Genomic DNA, 14,215 nt, shown 5'->3' with positions numbered 1-14,215 from the left:
TCCACAGGGGTTGAGGCAGACAACATTCCCAACAGCAGCCGATAAAAGTTCCTTTTTCACATCGCCAACATATTACTGTTCCTACTACTTTTGATATGTGCCATTCTCACTAGTGAGAGGCAGTATCTCATTGTCATGTTGATTCAGATTTCCCTAATGCTAAGTGTAAAGTAAGCTGAGCATTTTTTCACATGTCTACTGGACATCTGCCTGTCCAAAGTTGGCTTCTAATTTTCTCTTAGCAATCAACTTTCCACCAGACTTCCATTATCACCTAACAGAAGCTGCTTCCATAGTCACTCGTTGGAACTCACAGATCTTTCAGAAATGTCCAGGTCTCCAAACACTCCCTAGAAAGAACTACCATTCACCCCTCCATCCCTTAAGTACTCAATTTCTTTCCCAAAGTAGACTTTCCATAAATATTACAATATTAAGGACTAAATTTTAATGAATTCAAATAATAGGAAATGAAGGAACATTAACTCCCATTCAAACGACTTCCTTGAAAAAAAATGTTTCCAAGTCTTATTTTTAACTTGCCTCATGATTCTCTTTAAAAAAGACGAACACAAAAAATCTCTCGACTAATGACTTTATTCATGAATTATAATGGAACTCAAAATAGCAAAGAACATGAAAAATTTTCAAATTAATATTTAGCAACCAAATACATCAGATATACATCTATTTTTCACACAACTAACAAAAATGTCTAAACTGTATATGTGTGTATTCTTTGTGGAGATTCAATGTAATGAGCATGTGTCATAGACAAGCCAGGAAAGTTAATCTAAACTGTCATTTGCATATAGTTTAAAAGAAGTTTTGGCCGGCAAAACAATCATCTCTTGGCTAATCTTTTAGTAAAGAGCTTCTTTTATGGCTAAAAAAAAAATCAGTAAAGATGAAGGTTTGATTTTTGCTTTTGCAGTGCCAGGGATTAAACCAGGGCCCCACACATACAAGACATGTGTTCTACCAAAGAGCCACATCCCCAGTCCAAGATGAAGAACTTTTTAATACTAAGTCAATTTTCTAAAAGCATTATAACTTATTTTCAGCATTCACTATTATTCATCATATTCATATGTCCTCAATATTGTCCTGAAGTTTTATAGTTTAAAAAAAATCTTATAGTTCACTGATTGTTTCCTAGAAGATAAAAACAATGACACCACCACTAGTTTTTCATGATTGAGGAGTATATTATATAGAATTTATCATTGTTTCAAACATGATCTTTGGTTTGACGTTGTCCTGGAATCCTTTCAAGTTGGATGACTGCGGCTAGTGAAGTATTTATGAAACAGCACACAGCTGCATTTAGCCATACAAATAAGTAAACTGGGTCAATGGCTTGAACACAGTAAATGGCCTTGAAGAACATGTCAAGAAATCTGGCCAGATGAGCACCCTGAATCTCTAATAGCGTGGTGCTGAGGAAAATTAATGGTGCTGAGGAGCAAAAAACCCTCTTCCTTCTTAAAAATAAAAATACAGGGGCCATTCAAGCTAGCTGTATGGGCCTGGCAGTTTGGTGGCTGGACAATGGATGTCTATCAGGGCCCATCAGGGGATGCTCAGGGGTGACACTGTGACATGCACCATGAGGACTCAGGGCATTATACACACTAGGCATATATTCTACCATTTGAGCTGTCGTCCTAGTCCTGCTCCCTTTTCTACCAAAGACCTCTAATCAATCTCTAACCAATCTCTTATCAATTCCTTAACAGCATTAACATTCAGCGGAAATAATCCGGTGGTGGTGGTGGGGTAATCTAATCTGAATGAAGGCACACAGGTGCAAATATAAGCAGGTACATGAGACCAGCAAAGCCGCCTCTGCAGGCACAGGTGTGCCCACCCCAGACCTATCAACATACATCATGTTTGAGGTTGATTATCATTGTATAAACTCCACCATATGCAGGTGAGAGATCAGAACTAGGTGGTTTTCTGTGAAACAGACTATAAATATTGTAAAAGTTTGCCTTTCTCCAAAATGTAGAGACTTACATACAGCAAGGAATGCAATAATATTGGAAATTGTTAGACCACAAAGTCAAATCCCAGAAAAGACCAGTTCAGTTTTATAGCTAGAGGTTGCTGACTATTTCTTCTTGCTCTCTTTGAACAATCAAATGCAAATGTCTTTTACCAATGGCAGCATTCAGATCCCACAAAAAGTCAAGTAGTGTCCCCTTAAGGAGCATCTCTATTGGCACAAACTGTAAAACTTGCTGGGGAGCATTAGAGCTAAGCAAAGCACTCAACAATTCATTCAAATTTTGCAGATACTCAAAAACAGGATTTGGAAGGTCCTGATAACCAACACAGAGCAGGACCGCACAGGTCTTCAGGGGCTCGGAGGATATGGGACACGAAAAAGTGATGAACCTAAAACAGTTATGGAGCAAAAAGATCAAACCAGCCATAAATCTTGTAAAACAGGACAGTATAGGTAAAATCATAGCATCTCCTCTCTGAAGCATCTGCAGTGAATGTAGGAGGCAGTCCAAAAATAACTGCTGGTAAGCTGGGTCTCCATCATGAAGCAAGGAAGAGCTAAAAGTCATGAGTCTAGCTGATTCCAGGTGCAGGACTTCCAAAGGCATATGCACCTTGGTATCACTGAAGGCTGGCAACCCGACAAGGAGGCACTTCATTTGGCTGGTAGGTTCAACAACCTGCTCACCCTGAAGGCACCTGGCAAGGCTAACTAACTCTGAAAACAGCAGTTCTTCAGAAAAGACATGACAGGAACAACAATACTGCTGTTCTGGTCTAACCTTGGAATCTAAATTCAAAGCACCTCCTAAGGACTTTTCAATTGCTTCATTCAGAGCCTTCAAAATTTCACCATCACAGAAAGGAGAACACTTTATCTTTGGAAGCTTCTTACCCTGTAAAATATGCCACAAGTGACACTCCAGATTGGCATCTGCTCCTTCAAGAAGAGAATTCTGTCCAGGATTGTATACAACATGTTCTTCAGCCCAACTATTAAAGTATCCTTTGGCCACCTTATCCTTCCATGAAAGAGTTTCCAGCATCTTCCTTTCATTGTAGGTTTTAAAATATCTGTTCCTCTGCCCAAACCACTTTTTATGACAACCAGCACTAGATTTTTTCACTAGCCAGTTATTTTTGGAAAGGGGTTTCAATTGAAACTTTTGCATGAAGTACTGGACAGCACAGTCCCTTAAATTATCTAACTTTGCCTGTTCCTCTTTTCCCATGTACTCAAACAGGCGAATGTTCGCAGAAATAGTATCTAGCTGATATTTATGAAAGAACTCACAACATTCTTCATGTCTTTTAAGAAAAGATTCAGGAATCATATTGTGGGGAAACAGAGCTTTGGTGGTCATTTCAGTCCCAAAATACTGCACCATCTTTGATAACAGAGGTTGGATGTCTTCTCTGCCTTTATAGTGAAGACAGACCACATAGACTTCTGAGTTTCCTGCCTTGCTAGTAGCAGGCTTGAAAACATGGACTTGATCAAAGGAACAGTTTAGCAGGTACATCAGGTTTATGGAACAGTGTTCAAACAAAGTAAACATCTTCAGCACAAAAGAGCCACCGTTGCCAAGGGTCGTCAGAGCAGTGACAACTTCGCAGTACTGCAAAGAGGAGACTAATGCCTCTTGTTCACCCGGGTTCCCCTGGCAATCGAAACTCCCATCTGCAGTGACCAAGTGAATGGGAGCCATGTCACTTATAAAATTCTGAAGTCCAGTGAGATATTTCAAGGTCATGATATCACCAGTGTTATCTGGCCCAAAATACCAACCATGCAAAGTATTTGCAATAAGTCGATCATCCATAATCATCATCAGATTGTCATTTGCTTCATGGTATGGATTCAGAGTATTAGCCACCCAACTCCACTCACAGGGGAATTGATGAGTCTTTAAATAGTGATTGAGACTAGCTATGAAAGCTCCAGGAGCTTCACAAAGGTGTAGAGAATTCAATTTTCCATTCTGAAAAGCTTCCTGTGGAACAAGTGGAAAGCTGCACAAAATCTCATGAAACTTACACCATGCTTGAGTACAAAGTTCAGCGTTCACATATTTTCTCAGATGAGAAATTATTTTCCCAGCTTTATTAGTGTAAGAGGTGTGCTCATGCCACTCGTCCAGTTTCTTATCACTTAGGAGATTTTTCACTTCATTTAGGGAGTTCTTCAAATCAAGGAACACATTAAATTCCGTGTGGTCACAGGTAAAAATCTCACCGAGATCTGGTAACTGCCACTCATTATTAAGTGGCTTGCCATAAGTAAAGTTCTTGGCAAAGAGTTCAAAAATGTCAGCAAGAACATCTGGGCTGAAAGTCTCAGGGCCTGAAGCCAGGGGTGGCTTTCTGAACTTACTCATTTTTCAAATTAAATTAAAATCTAGAAAAAGAAAACACAATTAAATGAATCAAATATATCTGTGAGTGAAATCTCATCTACAACAAACTGGATCATACTCAAGATAAATGGCATACAGTGGGAAGACTAATATTTTCGAACAGAACATGAGGTAATAGAAAGGAATCAAGAAACAGGAAAGGAATAATAGAGGAGTCAAGGCTTTGATATCCAACAGACTTCCCACTTAGAACTCACTACATGGCCAGGGACAAATGACATCTTTGAGTTTATTTTTAAAAAATAATTTTGATAATGATAAAACATACTGACACTAGAAAACTCTTGCCAGCAACAGCTTTTATTACATAAGGAATCCATCCAGTTTCTCTCCAAAGTTCTTTTCTGCCCTGGCTGACATCACCCACAGACCCCTAAAATACTCTCTCACAGATTCATCCTTGAACACAACCTCAAGCCAAGCTCTATTAAGAGTCTCTTGGCTTTTCAACTCCTTCTGAATCTCACCTACTTTCAGGAGAGGACACTGCATCTGACCCAGTATTAGTTCTGCTGCCAGAACTAATCTGTCACCATCCTCTTATTCTCACCTACTAGAACTGCTAAGTCAGTCCTCTGCCCATTTTTCACTCCCTTACTAGGACATGCACACCCATGGTACTAAGTCACCTTTATTTGGGGTTTGGGGCCACACCCAGCAGTGTTCAAGGCTTATGTCTGGCTCTGAACTCATAGATCACTCCTGGCAGGGCCGGAGAACCATAAAGAGTGCCAAGGGAATGGAACCTGGATAGGCTGCATGCAGGGCAAGTGCCTTATCTGCTATACTGTCTCCAGTCCCAAGTCACCTTTAGAGATCACCAGCCTCACAGTGCTTATTAACTGCGCTGCTCATGACCAGTGAATGATAAAGTTGACTAAATCGGACAGATTCTTGTTTCATCTGGTCAGACAGTCCATGCTTCCACTGTAAAACAGCAGTTCTTCTTACTAAAATACTACACTCTAGTTGAATATTTTTTAAAGCTTTATTATGCTTTAGATATTACGGTGACAGAAGTCTGAAAATTTACGTATTACCAGACAAATTCATTGCGACCAATGTATCCAGGACCTCCACCACTGTCTTTATCATTTTAAACGGAATTTTCTTACTAAGTACGTAGATTACAAATAATCACATACACTGTCTTATAAACCAAGAACCACCATAAAGATATGTAAGAGGAAGAAGTGAGGTGTAATGGCAAAGTGCTGTGGGTAAATTCAAGCAAAGCAGTATTACGGGGTACTTGTTAGCACAAAGCATTGTTCATTTAGCATATTCAGCGTAACCCAATTTTCAAAAGCACTTAAATTTATTATGCAAAAAACTGTCACTGTCACTGTCTTCCCATTGTTCATCAATCTGCTCAAGCGGGCCCAGTAATGTCTCCATTGTGATAATTGTTACTGTGTTTGACATATCAAATACATCTCCACTGTGACAACTATTACTGTGTTTGGCATATCGAATACGTCACGGGGAGCTTGCCAGGCTCTGCCGTGCGGGCGAGATACTCTCGGTAGCTTGCAGGGCTCTCCAAGAGGGGTGACGGAATCGAACTTGGGTCGGCCATGTTGGGCCCTTGCAAGGCAAATACCCTATCTGCTGTGCTATGGCTCCAGCCCAAAAAAAAAAAAAAAAAAAAAAAAAAAGAGAACTAAATCACCTTTCCACAAAAATCCTGATTAATGGCTATAATAAAAATACAGGTGAACCAGAGCCACAATAAAGAAAAGATTTTATCAATATTTACTCTGTACTGCTTCAGCGCATTCCCTTTTGTTCTCTTTCCTTTTGGGCATTTGGTTTGCAATAGAGGTATTGAGTGGCCATTGTGTTGTCTATAGTCTATTTTCAGCAGCTCCCAACCCGAGCGGGAATGGGTCCTTCCAGCACCCTTTACTTGGTGTTCCCTTCTCTGTCTGAGCTGCCTTATCCTCCAGCATGTGAGGCCAGCTTCCAAGCCACAGGGCAAACCTCCTGGTCCTTTTCTCTACTATTCTTGGGTGTTAGTCTCCTATTCTGTTAGATTCCACAGATGCGTGCAATCTTTCTACATCTGTCCCTCTCTTTCTGACTCATTTCACTCAACATGATACTTTTCATGTTGATCCACTTATATCAGCACATATTTCCCAAGCCTTTTAATATCTTACATTTTTTTTTACAAATCCACCTATCTTATAGTTTTTAAGCTTCTCAAAGTACAATGCATCTTCTTAGTTATTTGTCAATTATTTACAAATAATACATAAATTGTGGTAAATGGCTATTCAATTATCCATTGATATTTTTTCTCACGGGCTGGAGTGAGAGCACAGCAGGTAGGGCCTTGCATGCGGCTGACCTGGGTTCGATTCCTCCATCCCTCTCGGAGAGCGCAGCAAGCTACCAAGAGTATCCCACCCGCATGGCAGAACCTGGCAGGCTCCCTGTGGCATAAAACAGTAACAAGTCTCACAATGGAGACGTTACTGGTGCCCACTCGAGCAAATTGATGAACAATGTGAGGACAGTGCTACAGTGCTATTTTTCTCAGCTTGCTTTTTTTAAACAACAAATCTGTATTTGAATAAATTTCTTAGAAAAGGCAAAACAGGAACATCTTCACATTCACTGAAACCCTAATCATATTCACTGAAATCTCAAAAACAAACAAAAACCCCAATGCATTGTCTTAATTCATTCCACGTCTATTGGAAACTACAATCACATTTAGATTTCACCTACATTCTATTTTGGAATAGTCTAACTTCAGTGAATAGTGTCACATACTAAATTATGGCTGCAGATAATCTTATATAAGTATGTAAGTTACCATCACATGAGAACAACTAAAATGAGTAACAACTCCACTGTTCTTCCTGACCTGTTGAGGACAGGCCAAAATTAATCAGTGAATATTATTTAGATCAATAATCCACAATTATACACTGAACCTCCTCAACATTATGCTTCTACTATCAAATCCTCCAAACCCACCCACTTCCAACTATCAGCCTCCTGATAACAGACACAGGCAACTCTCTGTCACTGTCTCTGTCACAGTGACAGGGTCACTGTCACAGCTTTGCAATCTTTGTCTAGTCTTACATCCTTTCCACTGACAGTCTACTCTAAAACGTACTGACCAGAGACACCTTGTAAAATTCAAGTTTAACTATGTTCCCCTTCCACAAAAACTGTACCGACTGTTCACTGCAAAGTGAAGCCAAAATCCTTACAGTCAACAAGAAGGCCCTTGCAAATTCTACCCTCAATCCCTAATCTCACTTTCTATTACTATTCCCCCTACTTCTGTTCCAGTCACAGGCCTTTCCTGCTGGTCGCTGAAGACACAGGCATACTGCAAAAATTTTTACACTGGCGAATCCCTCCATCCTAGATAGCTTATTATTCCCTTTCATCCTTGAAGTATTTGCTCAATCGCAACCTTCCCTGAAAAGCCTGGCTACCCTGGCGTTCTAATTTCAAATGCACCCTGCATTCCCAATACCTGACACTATTACCCCACACTTCCTCCCACAGCACTCTTCTTTCCACAACATAATCCAGTTTATTTATGTGTACTGTTTACTTGCTTTCCTCAAACTAGAATGCAAGGTTCCCAGGGCGTGACAGCTCTTTGCCCTAACTTCATACCTCCTCCTAGGGATTTAAAATAATGCTCTGAATGCAGTACTAGTAAGAATGCATCATATGAATGGGTCTCATACTTAGCACAAATGGTATTCCTCCTCCGGGCAGGTCCTGGAAAAGTCCCAAGAGTGCATTTCAACTTCATTTCAATGCATGACTAAACTAAAAAAGAGAGAGAGACACACACACAACACGTGGCTTACAGTGCCATAGGTCAAACGCCCCAGTTTGTGTTCCTCCTGTTCAGCACTCAAGAGAGCAAGTGGCATCACGATTTGGCTGCGAGGGTGCATCGTGCCTGACATACTCATACTTTGCAACTCGGGGTTGAGGGTATGAGGCTCCCGACCCTAAACCCACAAACGGAGACTCTGCAAACTAGGGAATTCGCACAATTTCCAGAGGTACTCGCAACTGCCTTAGCTGGGGTTACCGCTCCAACTTTGGGGAGTGTTTCTGCCAACTCCTCCTCCCAGCACCGAGGAAGATGACAACTAGGGTGTGTCCCGAGCTCCCTAGGGGCCAGGGGTTCCCAAGCCCTGCTGCCTCGGGAGCCGCGGGGGGTGCGGCCGACGGGGATGAGCCGCAGCCGCAGCCCCCGCCTCCCCCGGGAAAGCCCAGGGGGTGCGTTACCTTCGCTCACGCCCCCCGGGACTCAGCGCTCGCCGCGGGGCCATTCTGCACCTCCGCTCCCGGGACGGCTGCCCGAGCGCTGCCGGGGGCCCGCGGCGAGCGCGGCCGCACGGAACGGGGGCGGCGAGCCCCGAGGCCGGGACGGAGACCCAGAAACGCCCTGGGAACACCGGAAGCGAAGAGGCTCCCCGGGCGCGGCCGCGCGCCCTGACCGGCACTGCGCACGCGCCAGGGGGCGGGGCCGGAGTCACGTGCGTCCGAGGGATGCGCGCTGGCGTCGCCCGCGCTGCCCAAGCTCGGCGCCCCGGGCTTGGCTTCCCGGTGGGGTGAAGGAAACCTCCCGGCCGACTCCATGGCAACGGAAGCTGCGCGCGCAGAACCGATCTTTGGCCCCGCCTCCTAAAGGCGGGGCGATGGGGCGGAGGGAACCCTCGGGGGAGGGTGCGATCCGGACCGCCCACTGGCTCAGGGGCTTCCTCTGCGCACATAGAATCGAAACTAAAACTCAGAGGGCAATCTGAATTAAAAAGCGAACTAGGGAAACTACCAAGTAGCATTGTTTCCTCTAAAAAAATGTGTTTGTAGGAAAGGTGTGGTAGTACAGCGGGTAGGGTGCCTGCCTGACAGGCTGCAACCTGGGTTTGATGCCTGGCATCCCTTATGGTCCAGGCCAGGAGTAGGCCCTGAGCACAGGCAGATGTGGCCCAAAAAACCCCAAACAAACCCAAATCTATATACATATATCACTTGATCATTTGATATCCCGTTACTCATTGATTTACTTGAGCGGGTGCCAGTAACGTCTCCACTCATCCCTGTTGCGTGCCAGGGTAGCCCAATGGCATCTGCTCATTATAGAACTATGCAGAGCCTCAAACCGATCATTCAGGGTCTTGACGAAGAAGTCTGACCATTTGTAGGTGGGCGTCCACGCGATCTTTTGACCTCCCGTGGAATCCAGTCAGTAATGGCTCTAGTCCAGCAGTCATCTGTAAACCTTATTACTGTCCAGCCCATCTGATTTTTGATGCCCTGGCAAATGAGACAGCGTCCCTGATTCTTGAGCGTTGACTGAGATGGGAACTCCGGATTCTATCTCTCATTTGAGTGAAGTGTGATACTCCAAGCATAGCTCGTAGCTCGTAGCTCGTTCGCTTCCTCTTTGAGAAACCTGAATAGCGTTCTCATCCTGTTTTTGTAGGGCCCAGGTCTCAGGCATATGTTAATGCAGGAAGAATATACAGATGTATTATATATATATAAAAAAAATCAGGTTTGTGTATATATATGTATATATATGTAGCAAGTTACCTGTGATGTATTCAATATGCCAAACACAGTACCAAGTCTCACAATGGAGACGTTACTGGGCCTGCTCAGCATATCAATGAACAATGGGAGAACAGTGACAGATATATATGTATAATACATATTATATACATATCATATATGATATATATATATGTATTTGTAGGCAGAGAGTACCTGAGAAGAAAATGGGTGCACCAAGGATGTGCACCAAGTTCAGGAGACAGCACTTGCCTTGCATGGATGAGGTCCCAGGTTTGCTTTTTGCTTTTTGCTCCCAGACACAGAGAAAGAGAGAGAGAAAGAGGCGGGAGGGGGTAGAGGGAGGAGGAGGTTTTTGAACAAACCATGTGAAAAAGAAAACAAATAGCCAACAATGTCATCCAGTATATCTTTTCAACTGATTTAGCAAAGATTGATAATAGTCACTGTTGATGAGAATATGAGGGAAGCCGGCTTATAAATTCCCGGTGGGAGTGAAAACTTGGCATGATTCTCTTATATGTGGGCTTGAATCTTAGCTCAGCAATTTCCACTCCTAGCAATTTATCCTTATAAAACAAACAACTGGCATTCACTCTGGACAAAATTTCTTTTCATCACCCCAATAGCAACAGAAACAAAAACTGGAAACTCTCTCAATGACTAATTTAAGGACATTAAATTCATTATGGACAACCATGTCACACACTATGCATCTATGCATAGGCTCTTTGTCCAGCATTGTATGAAGATAGGAGAATACAGGAGTGTGTATAGAATTGAGATGCTTGTGAAAATTATACATTATTTATTACACTTTATACAAATCTTCCATGACATGTATTAATAGAGAAAATACAATCTTTTCTAAAAGCAGGACTAGGTCATTTAGATATTCATATGGAAAAGCTTTATTTGTGCTTTTACATCATAAACATAAAACCATTTTTTCAGGTTACCAATCTATAAGTTAAATAATAACTCTTTTAGCAGAAAACGCAAGTGAATTCTTGACCCAGAGGTAAGCAAAAAGGAAAAATATAAGGAAAAGGCATTATGAAAAGAAAATATAGAATTACCTATGTTTAATGACATCTATATAAGACACTAGTAAGAGTGTGGAACAACTCTAGAGTGAGAAGATAACTACAAAACCTACATGTAATTTACCCAGAATAAACAACTACAAATAAATAAGAAATAATCTCCATTATAAAAAATGGGTGTAAGGCTTCAAAAAACACTTCAAAAAGATGATATCCAAAGGGCAAAAAAAAAAGATAAAATAAGCTCAAATTCAATAGTCATTCATCTTTGAGGAAATATAAACTAAATGCATAATGAGACACAGTCACAAATCTGCCAAAATAGCTAATAAAAGAGATGGAAAAAATAAGTTTTGGAGAGTATGAGCAGATAATAGAAAAATGTGTAGAAGGAAAAAACTTCTAAACACCAGCTGGTTGCCATTTTTTTCTTTTTTAACTTTTTGAGATATAATTAATATACAAAATTTTTCCCTGACAAATATCTATTAAATATTCCAGAAAGTTGCCCTAAACATTTCCCCATCAAATCCTCTTCCAACAAATCAGCAACTGCTGATTTGTTTTCTATCATCATAATTTGAGTTTACCTAATTTAGAATTGCATATATTCAGCCCATTATAGTCTACAATTGTTATAATGTTCAGTTCTTATCTGTTAGTATACATATACTTTTTATATTACAGGGAAAGAAAAACATACTGCCTTCTTTCCCTCTAGATTCTTAGTTTAGACTCTGTAAACAAAAATGAGGTGAATAAGAAAATGTTTATATAAATATACTGATATATTTGTGTGATTGTATAATGTAGTAGCATCTCATGATATGGGAATCTCTGCAAGGAAATAAAAACCTAAAGAAAGAGTTAAACGTCCATTTACTTTTCCTGGATTTTATCTAATTCTTATCAGACTGAAACCTTAGACCAGTGGGGCTTGGTGGCAGAGAATGAGACAAACACACAGACTGTCCAAGCTTTAAGGTCTTCTGGGCAGCCACCAGTGGCCTCCCAGGCAGCCATTTATTCAATACCATATCACTCCCCCATCTCCACTGGACTCTCAACACACAAGCCATTGTTAAAGTTGACACAGACACTAAGGACAGTTAATAAACACATCAATAGATGCATGAAGACAAAAGGCTGGGTATATCCCATAGCCAATCAGCAGGCATCTAAAAGACCCTAAGCTGTTTATACTATTCTTTCCTCGGTGCATTTTTGCTGGCCCTGGTGTCTATTCTCTTCTTTGCTGGATGCACAGATGCAAACCCTTTGTATTCTAAGACCTAAACTGTTTTACCCAGGGGAATTTAGGGGGCCAATTTCCCACAGGTTTGATGCAGAAAAGTGCATCAAAGGAAAACAGTCACGGCCACAGGAAAACATGACAATGAGACTGAGCTGAGAGTAGGAAACTGGAAGAAACTTACCAACCATGTTCCCTCGGGTCCTCCTAGGTCTCCCTGTCTTCAGAGATTAGGAACCTTCTTTCCTCCTAATATGGGCAGCCACGTCTCACACAAGGGCTGAGAAGCTTCCAGGATTCTTGCTGCACTCACCGTTTCTCAAATTCCTCTAGCTTTACAGACTGGCAATATCAAAGGCACCATATTTTGTAGAAGCATATTCTGAACTCCATTAATATTCATTCATTCTTATAAACTATAGGTTATAGGCCATCTCTTTTTATTGCTAAGTAGTATGTCTTTATATGGAGGGATAACATTTTATTCATTCTCCTGTGGAAGAGGGTATGAGTCGTTTCCAATTCAGAACCTTTATGCATAAACTCATTCATTCCAGTATGACTTATTTTCTTTTTTGAGTCAGAGCCAGCAGTGGTCAGGGATTACTCCTAGCTCTGTGCCCGTGGATCTCTCCTGGTCCTGTTCAGGTACCATATGCAATGCCAGAGATTGAACTGAGGTCTTCTGCATACAAGGCAAGAGTCTTAACTCCTGTACCATCTCTCCAACTCCAAGTATAAGACTATTTTGCAAGCATGTTTTGTTTTCTTGGGATGGCAGGGTCATGGAGTAGGTCTAGATTTCTCAACCTCTAAAATATTAATATGGTGAGATTTGTGAAGGGAGATAAATGTTTTTCCTACGAAATTTTCATTTTTTCCAAATACACTATCTTATCCCCGGCAAGCTACTGAGAGTATTCGATATGCCAGACACAGTAACAACAAAGTCTTCAATGGAGACGTTACTGGGCCCGCTCGAGCAAATTGATGATCAACGGGAGGGCCTTTACTTTACTTACTTTTTACACTATCTTACAGCCTTACCCACGATTCATAAGAATCATTATCACTTCACAGCCTTCCCAACTTTGAGTGTTATGACTTTTGCTCCTTTTAGTGGTAGTAGTCGGTTGCTTTTTAAATCTGATTCTTAACAAATATCAATTAAAAACTTAAAGCTATGGGTAGTATTTAGAGGGATTAAAGACTAGATGGTGGTTGGTTGGACAAACATAGTTCCCTAAGGTTTATAAATCTTATCAAGAATGTTCTAAACAGCAACATTTTAAGTGATCTAGTCCTTATTAAAATAACTGTCACTGTCACTGTCACTGTCAGTGTTCTCCCGTTGTTCATCGATTTGCTCGAACACACCCAGTAATGTCTCCATTGTGACAATTGTTACTGTGTTTGGCATATCGAATACATCACGGGTAGCTTGCCCGGCTTTGCCATGCAGGCCAGATACCCTCGGTAGCTTGCCGGTCTCTCCGAGAGAGGCAAAATTAACTTATTGAATAAATATTATGTGCTAATCATGGAGTTTACCTTTTGTTTCTTGTTTAATTCTTTCAACAGCTCCATGAGATAGATTTCCCCACTTCATAAACAGAGAAATCAAGAAACAAGTGATTAAGCAATTTGCTGAAGGTCAGGTGGTTAATAAACAGACCTAGGTTGGCCTCACTCTGAGGTCATTTTTGCCAAGAATTTCTAGAAATTGCCTCCAATCACTAAAATCAATCTTACAGCGCAAATTTATGGCCAGAAATGCTTATTATAGGCCAGAAAAATTTTAAAAGAATTTCATTTTGGCCCAAAAGTAGGCCAGTAGATCACAGCAAAGATTTTTGGAAAGATGAAAATTATGAATGAATCAAATTAGCATCTGCTGCTCTAAAAAGTTGAAGGTAACT

At 41.2% G+C, this 14,215-nt stretch overlaps 1 protein-coding gene across 1 annotated transcript; it reads right to left on the bottom strand.

Moving 5' to 3' along the window:
• Positions 1-581: 581 nt before the first annotated feature.
• Positions 582-8,895, bottom strand: CMTR2 (cap methyltransferase 2). The gene is made up of 3 exons (XM_056136884.1): positions 8,709-8,895; positions 8,153-8,237; positions 582-4,411 (listed from the first exon to the last, which is right to left on the bottom strand). The coding sequence occupies exon 3, from the start codon at positions 4,389-4,391 to the stop codon at positions 2,103-2,105; it is 2,289 nt and encodes a 762-aa protein (XP_055992859.1). The 5' UTR covers positions 4,392-4,411; positions 8,153-8,237; positions 8,709-8,895; the 3' UTR covers positions 582-2,102.
• Positions 8,896-14,215: the final 5,320 nt, after the last annotated feature.

The sequence above is a fragment of the Sorex fumeus genome, unplaced genomic scaffold, assembly GCF_029834395.1.
Source record: "Sorex fumeus unplaced genomic scaffold, SorFum_2.1 ptg000122l, whole genome shotgun sequence".
In the NCBI taxonomy this organism is placed as follows: domain Eukaryota; kingdom Metazoa; phylum Chordata; class Mammalia; order Eulipotyphla; family Soricidae; genus Sorex; species Sorex fumeus.
This window is presented reverse-complemented; position numbering and strand designations above follow the sequence as displayed.

What these genes read in the sequence shown, in the direction of transcription:
- CMTR2 (XM_056136884.1), bottom strand. Translation starts at nt 4,391, where the DNA reads ATGAGTAAGTTCAGAAAGCCACCCCTGGCTTCAGGCCCTGAGACTTTC.